The sequence below is a fragment of the Alligator sinensis genome, unplaced genomic scaffold (assembly GCF_000455745.1).
Source record: "Alligator sinensis unplaced genomic scaffold, ASM45574v1 scaffold173_5, whole genome shotgun sequence".
Classification (NCBI taxonomy): Eukaryota; Metazoa; Chordata; order Crocodylia; family Alligatoridae; genus Alligator; species Alligator sinensis.
In genome coordinates this window covers 450,121-459,536 of record NW_005842198.1, presented here as the reverse complement: position 1 = coordinate 459,536, position 9,416 = coordinate 450,121, and the positions used below count along the sequence as shown (strand labels likewise).

At 40.5% G+C, this 9,416-nt stretch overlaps 1 protein-coding gene across 15 annotated transcripts in view; it reads right to left on the bottom strand.

The window, feature by feature from the left end:
• CHD9 (chromodomain helicase DNA binding protein 9) overlaps positions 1 to 9,416 on the bottom strand; it is a 205,391-nt gene that overhangs the window by 7,030 nt on the left and 188,945 nt on the right. For 14 of the 15 annotated variants that reach the window (XM_025207511.1, XM_025207514.1, XM_025207508.1 and 11 more), the window contains 3 exons: positions 7,670 to 7,809; positions 7,004 to 7,225; positions 4,362 to 4,490 (listed from right to left, as the gene is read on the bottom strand). In XM_025207511.1, the coding sequence (XP_025063296.1) occupies positions 4,362 to 4,490; positions 7,004 to 7,225; positions 7,670 to 7,809 (491 nt within the window). Of the gene's footprint in view, positions 1 to 4,361; positions 4,491 to 7,003; positions 7,246 to 7,669; positions 7,810 to 9,416 lie in introns of those variants that run through there. The other variant, XM_025207519.1, reaches the window with a different exon arrangement.

The window sequence follows — 9,416 nt, the reverse complement described above, 5'->3', positions numbered from 1 at the left end:
CTTTATAGTCCCAACCCAAACCACCGGCTTAAATACAGTGTAAACATAAGCCTCCGGGCTACAACATAACATAAAGGGATAACAGCTCACTGTCCCTTTAAGACTAAACCTTCACTCATTAATATGGCATTGTGGGTTGCTGGTGAGCTCCCAGAGCCCCACTATTCCTGCAGGCAGCAAAGTGGTCAGCCCAGCATCCCTGGATAGGAGCTCCTTCCCCTGCAGCTGCCAAGGAGAGACGCCTTTGCCAGCCCCAGCCTTGGGCTTGTATGTTCCCAGGGCTCTGCCTACACCTGGTCAGCTGACCACCTACAGGTGCCTGCTAATTATTCCATTAGCTTGTTGCCCTGGAGACCTGTAGCTGCTGCTTAGCCTGCAGTGTTCCCTGGCTGAGCTGCTATTATCTTAAAGAAACAGGGAGCCCCAGGCTCCCTGTTGCAACATGTTTTGACACAAAACCTCTTAAAGGTCTCCCTACAGAACTAAGGTACACAGCTGAACCTCAGATTCACAGCAATGCTCATCACTGCCCCTACCCAGAGGTTTCATTATAGTCACCTTTCATATTGCCATTTGCTTTTCCAAAAGCCCAGTTTAGCTTCTTTATACCTTTCCCAGGCTCTGATTAATCTTCTTACACAGCCACATTTTTTTTTGGCTCTCCCCAGTATAGTCTTCTGTTACTCTACTACACAGCCTTAAACACTTCACTTGTAAGGAATATAATGGTAAACCAGAAATGAGTGTGGCAGTTTGAAAGCAAATCACATCCCATTTAAGCTACTGCAACTGCCAATGTTGTATTGGTGCACAACAACCTGTTCAATTAATGAATTCCCACCCCCCAAGTGTGCCTGAAATGGAACCAGGAAGTATGCACCATATCTAGAGTGTGTGGGGACCATGGGTGACTGAGAACTATTAAAAAAATGTGTGTAAAACCAGGCAAAGTTTTGAGGGGAATATTATTTTAAAGTGTTTCTTTTGCAAAACTGTGCAATCTTTTTGCTAAGACAGACTTAGAGAATGAAACCTTCTGAAAAAATGTGACAAATTAGGAGAGCAAAACAAAAGGATCTGTCATGCTATAATTTGAATCTCAACACAGTCATAATTATAGAATCAACTGCTAACTAATGCACTACCCTATTTTGCTTAATCTTCCTCTTGGACTTATCTGTCTTTGAACGTGATTAAAGTACACACTTGATAAGAGATATTAAAAGAACTATGATGGGTTATTCTTGACAGGTGACACCCAACGGGCTAATGAATAGTGCTCCTTGGTCTCTCCCAGGCAGCACTGACGCAGCAACAACATAGGGGTCTTCTAATGCTACATGATTACAACTTTCAGATGAAGTGATATTTAAAATTAGCATCTTGACCAGTTGTGCTCTAGCAATATTTATAGAAGTAGAAGTGTAAATTGGTCCTAGCCAAATTCTACTTGGGTAACCACAGTCTACCTAAAATTGATTTCAGTCAGGTAGGGCATTCTTTTTCTATCTTAAGAACAACTGATCAATGCTTCTAGTAACTTTAAGCAGTTGTTATACTGCAGTGTTAGGAGAAAAGGTTTCTATACATAGTCTATAATATCCTTGAGTTTCTTCTACAGGAAGAGTGCAATGTAACTGCAATATAACTGCAGTTGTATATAAATATTTTAATTTTAAAAATAGAAACCACTAACTGAAAGCACCCCAAAACTTAAAAAGCATTGGCACTCTTGAGAAGGGGTCATATGATTTTACAATTTTAAAATTGCCTTGTGCTTTCTCTTTTATACCCTTCTAGCATAAGAAGCCCATTCAGCAGCTGAAAGAAATCTTTAATTACTAGCAAATTGCCCATCAAGAATGATGGGTGAGAATGGAGCCCCGTGTCAACCCCACCCTTGTCCGGGCAGGTTCCCCCCTTTCCCCCCCTGCCACTTGGGGTTTGACCCCACTCCCCGCTCTGTTGGGCCCAGGCCTGCTCCCCCCCCGCCCCGATGCATCAGGCCTGGGCCTGCTCCTCCCTTCCCCCAGCTGTTGGCACTGTCTCCAGGGAGCAGGGCCGGGGGGAGGCGAGGCCAGTGGCACTGGCCTTGCCTTGCCCCCCTACTCCGCCGCCACCACCTCCTGTCTGGAATACTCTTGGAGCACTCTGATTGGTTGTTTCAGATAACCAATCAATCAGAGTGCAAATAAAGCATTACAGACGGACAGACAAAGGCTTTTATAATATTAGAATACTGTAAAATATCTAACTGGGCAAGAGGAGAACATGCTGTGCTGGAATAGGCTGAGCTGCCCAGGGGCAGCTGCAAAAGCACCACTGACTGAAGAATGGATACTTTCACCTCTTGTGTTGGAGTGGGCTTTTTTCCCCAACCCCAATTCTGGCAGGAGTTGCTTGCTGCCTCATTCTGCCCATTCCAGCCCAGCATACTGCTCAAGTCTAACAGTTTCCCCTATATGCTTCTAAAAGTCTGTAACCATCTCAAATTCTACCTACATGTTTTTACTAGAGTGACACAGCCTGTTTAACAATAGGCTGTTCAAATCACAAGGATGTTTGCATACAGACAGGAGGACTTGGGTCTAGGGAGCCTACACATTAGTGTTCCTGCTTAAAAAAAACTATTTTCTTTTACTTTTAACCAAAGCAGGAGGCAGCAGGACTAGACAAGCTTCTAATAAATTCATTTTATGGAAATGTGCATTTTTTCCTTAAAAGTATAAGCATTAAATATTTGTGATTTGAAAACTTTTCCAACTTGATTCAATCCATTCTAAAAGCATTTCATTTGTCTTTGTTAAGTCATGTCTGGCAGGGATGAGATAGCACCTTTCCAGAAAGGGTAATTCATTATGCTAATATTATAAAAGCCTTAGTCTGTCTGCCTGTAACGCTTTATTTGCATTCTGATTGGTTGTCTGAAACAACTAATCAGAGCGCTCCAAGAATATTCAGGACAGGAGGCGGCACCCTGTCACTGTCTCCACATGCACTCTGTCACACCTAATTACTCTGCTGTAAGACAGTACTGTCCCTGATGGTACTATTTCACAGCAGAGTTAATTAATTTACTGTGTCCCAGTACCAGCGCACATGCAGACTGTGACGCTTTACTACAAAGCTAAAATATCAACTCCACAGTAAAGCGCATGTGTACATGCACCCACTTTGTACTATATTTAAGTAGGTGCTAAAGTGCCATTTAAAAGTGTTTAGGAATACCTGTGCTGAAACCTGCAGCAGTTAACAAAAAGTATAATGTAACAATTCTGCATGAGCTAAGTGTTTGGGTACTGTATGCAAACAGCTACAGTAACACTGAATTTCAAGGATATTATTTTCAAATTTGTTCTCACTTCCATGTGCTTGAGATCATGGTCTGACAGTATGGGGGTGGGGAAAGGGGCTACCTGACTCCCAGATGCATTTTTCCCCTGTGGTAGCAGTGGGAGGGGGACAAATTCAAGGCAAAACTTCCAATAATTATATTCTATACTTGGAAAAATTATAACAAAATTTATTACATTTTCCATGAACAGAATCTAATTATGGGGGGGGGGGGAATCATCTTCTAATCGAGTAAATATAGTACTGCTTACAGAATACTTGGATGGTACATATGGTAAAACAAAAAGATCCTAATAATTTGGGGGCATTAGCGGGACAAATATTTTTGGATGCCATTCATTCTAGTGCACAGAACCATAACACAACCCATGAATCATATGAATCATCTGAACCCTCAAAAAGGGACCACTTAAAGTTATTTCCAAATAATGACAGTATAAAATTTAATGTAATTATAACACTGCTGCTATGCAGTAATAACCCACTGATGAAACTCATTTGACCCTTGATTCTGTTCAAGTACATTTTACAGTAAGTAAAACATGACTCCAGTCTTTTTTCTGGCCTTTCCAAAATGCTATGATCATTTAGAACACACTCGCTCAGGAATTATTACTATCTTCTGAAATCTCAGTTTAATACTCAACTATTCTTAGCATATGAAATTAATCTTAGTCTAGACCGGTTATATTTCAACTGTTTCTCTCCTTTGAACATGGGATTGAAGTAGTTAGCACTGAATAGGTCCTTGTGTCAGGGAGAATTTCACGTAGTAGGGAACATATGATACGGTATATATGCAAGACAATTTGCACAGCATTTCTAGAACAATTCTGCAGCAACTTACTAAAATATTCCTATTATCCTTCATGCCCTATATATAAAAACTTAATACAGCAAACATGCAATTGTATATGAAAGCTCTTTTAGAGAGACTACTTGAGTTCTTCATATCACATAACTTATACAATTGGACAACATAATGGCAGACACGGAAATGTGAATACCTTTCTAGCATTTCTTCTATTGATCAGCTGAACACGTTCTTCACCAGTGAGACTGTTAACATCCAATTTATTAGGGTTTCGACAACGATGTCTCTTTTGTTTGGGCCTCCCATCATGAAGCTGCATCCGCTGTCATAGAAGAATTTTTAAAAAATGTTATTTTTAGACCTTTATTTAAAACTACTTCCAAAACTAGTTTTGCAAGTACCTGCTTGTTTATTCTTGTAAGACACCCTCTCATTTTCAGCTGCTTCATATTTTCAATACTACACACAAGTTTAAGTTGCACAGCTAAACAAGATATATACTTTTTCAAAACAGTATATAGATAAATCCTCTGGAATTTCTATGTTGTATTTTCAGAATTTTAGTCACGTTCTTTCTAAATTTTTTAGTACAGTTAAGAGTGTTATTTGGAGTAGTGATATTTATTGGGATGTAATGAGTACAAAACGCTAGGTTTTAAGGGAGTTTAACTTGCAGCAGACTCCAACATACCCCTACAGGCTGCACTACAATCCAGAAATTCTTTAGGGCCAAGTACTATAGACACTCACTTGTCTGCTTTACGTTCACTTTCCTGTAGTGATTTGTAGGAGAGGTCTGTGCAGAGATACCCATACTGGGTTTATGGTACTCCTGTGGTAGAGAAATTCTTTCCCATTCCCTTCACACTAGGGGTGCTCAACCCCTGGCCAGTGGACCTGATCCCCAGTGCCTTGTCATCTTGCCTGTGGGGAACGCTGTGGACCACAGTCCTGCGCACTGAATCTGGTATACAAGGCAGCACAGGGTCCGATCCTGGTGTGCAGGGTCAGGCAGAGGTAGTATGGGGCTCTGGAGCCTGATCCCCATGTGCAGGGTCAGGCAGAGGTGGGACAGGGTCTGATCCCAATGTATAGAGCCCAATGAAGGTGGGTTAGGGTCCGGGGGCCCCCATTTCCTGTGTACGGGACCAGGGAAAGAAGGCACAAGGTCTCAGGCCCTTGATCGCAACATACAGTGCTGGGCAAAGGTGTTGTGGTTCAGATCCAGGCATGCAGGCCTGATTCTGGGTTGCAGGGTCCAGCCTTGCACCACTCATTTGGCCCAGAGGACCAAAAGGTTGGGTACCACTGCTTTACACCATCAGAGCAGTTAAGGAATACAGGAAGTTGCAGACCAGCTGTTACGGAGGTTTTTCTACCTTGACACTTCTCAATTACCGACCACTTATTAATATTAGCTTGTTATACAAGTATAAAAACTGGAAGGTGTAAGTGTACTGACTTCAATTTTACTACTTTCAGTTATTTGGGCAAATAGCATTTCCCTGAAGGTACATTTGAAGCAGAATGGCTGCTAAGCCACTGCCACCAAAAGTCCATGCATTCATGATTATTGTAATGTAGTTAAATATTAGCATAACAGCAATTCCATAGTTAGTTAAATTGACAATTATAAAAGAGAACAACTTTCTCTGATACTACTTTCTGTATTACACAGTGTAAAGTGCAAAGTATATACAGCTTGGTACTGCAGGACAGTGTGCAGTTAAAGAAGCTTTCTTTTCACTGTTTACCAGCCTATTGGCATGTAGTTTTCTGGGAAATTGAAAACTAAGCTAATTAACACATAGTTCAAGGTGCACAGAAAAGTTATTGAAATAAATAGTAATTATAACATGTATTTAGTCAAGTTGAAAAGTAGCACATCCTAACTCAGAGCCCAGCAACTCTTGTTTCAAACAAACAGAATATTAACTGAAAAGTGCAGATGTGGGACAAGAAAAACTATTCAGAAATTCTGGTTGAATCAGCTGATAGCTTTGGCTAAAAAAAAAAAAGCCACAAAAAAACAACCCCACCCCCCAAACCCCTCCAAACAGATATACTTGCTAAAATAAGTGTTTTGACTTTTTATTTTTAAACAATGTTCAAATAACACATTCAGCTAAATAAGTAAAAAAGATTAAATCAAATGTGTTCAATTCAGAACAGTGTTATTTTTTCCTTGGGTGCTTGGTATTTGTTAAGATAACTAACTTTTTTTGCTATGGATCAATCAAACATTTTTTTCTTTTGGACACCATTTCCCTCCAGAAAATTAATTATTCTAGCAGATTTGCTGTAAGTTTCTTCAACTTGTACAGGTTTATAAGCATGACAGGGTTAAAAAGGATTGGCCTGAGATAAACCAGTCATGCAAAGAGGAATAGAAACAAGGGCTGATGTAAGTGGAATAGAGTGAAGATTTCTTAATTATTTCAAATTCTTCTGAAAATGAAACATTAGCATTTCATTGAAAATTTACCAGATCTATAAATGTCCACGAAGAGATAAAAGGAACAACAAAAGTCTACTGTGATGCCTCTATTTCCTGCTTTCTTTTTTGGATTAATAAATCTTCAAAAAAGGGTAATGCATCTTGCCACTGATTACTTTTTGTTTTTTATAAAATACTATACTGAGGGATTAGGTAAAGCATACAAATTGTATGTGAAGGGACTGAGAGAGAAACCAGGAGATCCCCCCCCCTTATTTTCTGAGAATAAGTTGAGCAAAATAAATTATATATTGTGTATATTACAAATTAAAATATAACATACTAACATAGAATGAGACTTGTCGTTGAATTAACCCAGAATTAAAAAGAATACTCACAGGAATAAAAGCTCCTAAATCTTCAACATAGCCAGGATGTTCCTTGAGCCATTTTTCTAAATCCTTCCTTTTTGGTGCATCATCTCCTGCAAGCCTTGTCCCATCCTTCAGGTTAATAACAGGAACTGGACTTTCTTCATCAAGTAAACTTTGGGACTGGGCAAATGTAAGTGTTGGGTTTATTCCTGGAGCAATTTGAGAGGTGTTAATTCCTGGACTAACCTGTAGAAAGAAAAAGGGTCCTGAGAAATATTCAAGGTACTGCAATAAATCTCAATGAATTCATGAAGCAAGTGAAAATTAGTAGTTGTTTTACATGTGTTACTCTGCTAAATACAAAAGTCCAGATCCTGCAAAGACTTATTATTTATGCACGTTAACTCAGGCATGTGAATATTTGATGCCTACAGGAAAGTTTTTTAAACAAAATCCACAAGCTTTAAACTGTGCCACTGTGTAATACACAGTATGATCAGATTCAGCAACTAATGCGTGGAGTAAATACGGTGGAAGGAAATGCTATTTTGAAGAGTTGCTAAGTTTTCAGCTTGTTAAAATATACTACTAATTCAATTTTGAAAAAGAACTGAACAACAACTATACTGAACTAAGACATTCACAGTGAAATGGAGCTTATATTTTGAATATGGAATGAGATTTACTTACGTGATTAGGCTGTTTATTTCTGTTTATAAAGAGGATATCAACGCCCTCCACATTCTTCCTCCTTCCTCTCCTCTTTTTCACTACAGGCTGGCTGTCAGCTATTACTCCATTAGCACTAGCTGTTAACTGACTGGAAGTACCTAATCAAATATAAGATTCAATAAAATTAACAAGTCAAAAGCTTGTTTTTCTATATATAATCAGGAACACATTCAATTAAATAAAAGTTAATTAAAACTTTGAAATTCAGTCTAGTTTATAGATTATTATTTTTTATATGTAGAAATGATCTAATGGACAGAGGGAAAGTCTAACAAGTACTGAAGAATAAGAGAAATCTATTCACTATAGTAGCAACTAAAACAGCAAAAAATAATATTTAATATAAAACTTCCCCCCCACACTGTTACAGGGAAAGAAATTTAATTTGAATGTATTTTTGTTTTTAGAACAGAACCAACCAAAGTGGTCCAGATCTGTGAAAATGATCATTCAGCTCTTGGCAGGATCATGATTAACTAACAGCAGTTTTTATTTTTCATGAAAAAATACAGTAAAACTTGTGCTAACCAGCATTTCTATTAACCGGAATTTCTGGCCAGCCAGCCGGATGCGGCGGCGGGGGGGCGGCTACAACATGACAGGGGACAGGGAAGAAGCTTGCACACTGCTGCCACCCACCACTGCTGCTGCTCCATGTCCGGATGCCCCCACCCGCACCGCATCCAGCTGAAAACCCTTGCCTCAGGTAACCAGGATTTTTATATAACCAGCATGCCACGTTTCCCACTCATGCTGGTTAACACATCTTTTACTGTATTTTCATTTTTTTGCCCTTTGATATTTTTCTCCTTTTTAATACCCTTAGGGTGAGCTGCCTCCCCATAGTTTGAGAGAGAGAGAGATCAACACATGGTAAAATTTTACCTTTTATGCACACAAAAATGCAGTCTCCTTGTTTTATGATTGGAGGCAACACCATTCATTTGACACTGGCGTAGGCAGGTTGTTAGCTCTCATTCTTTGTCCGGCCCTCACAGATTGACCAAGGGGACACTGGGCAATTTTACACTTGCTCCCAGGCGCTTTAATTAGCAAGCTGTGCTAATTAAAAGCACCTGTGTATCACATGTATCAGTGTTGCTGTGCATCCCTGCACTGAAAAAAGGGTGGCAGGGCACCTTGAACTACACCTCATCAGATATGTTTTATTTCAAAGCACCCCGCCACGATTTTGTCAGCGCAGAGAGACACAGCGATGCTGATACACATGACATGCAAGGTTGTCACTGTGCCGTTTTTCTGGCATGGGCCTTCCCCAGAGACAAGTAGTAGTGGCACAACTATGTGCCGCTGCTATTTGTCCTCAAGGGAACGTACGTGCACGCTCATCTGGATGCTCTCTAAGGGCGCGTCCAGACACTGCAAGAGCAGTGCGGGAACAAAAAAATGTTCTTCATGCTGCAAAATTAGATCCCTGGATATCCAGGGGTCAAAAAATACCCTGGGCAAAAAAAGTGGGGCAGGGCACAGTCCTCCACAGCCAGCCAGAGCATCTCTGTGGCTGTCCCTCACCCTGGTGCTGAAGCACACTGACTGCCCGTGCAGGACAGGCAGCATGCCAGCTACAGGGAGCTGGACCCAGGCTTCATACTGGTAAATAGCGGGTGGGGGGGCTGGAGGAGGCGGGGCAGCAGGGACTGGCCCTGGTCACTAGCGCTGCCACAGTGCACGAGTGCAGCCCAGC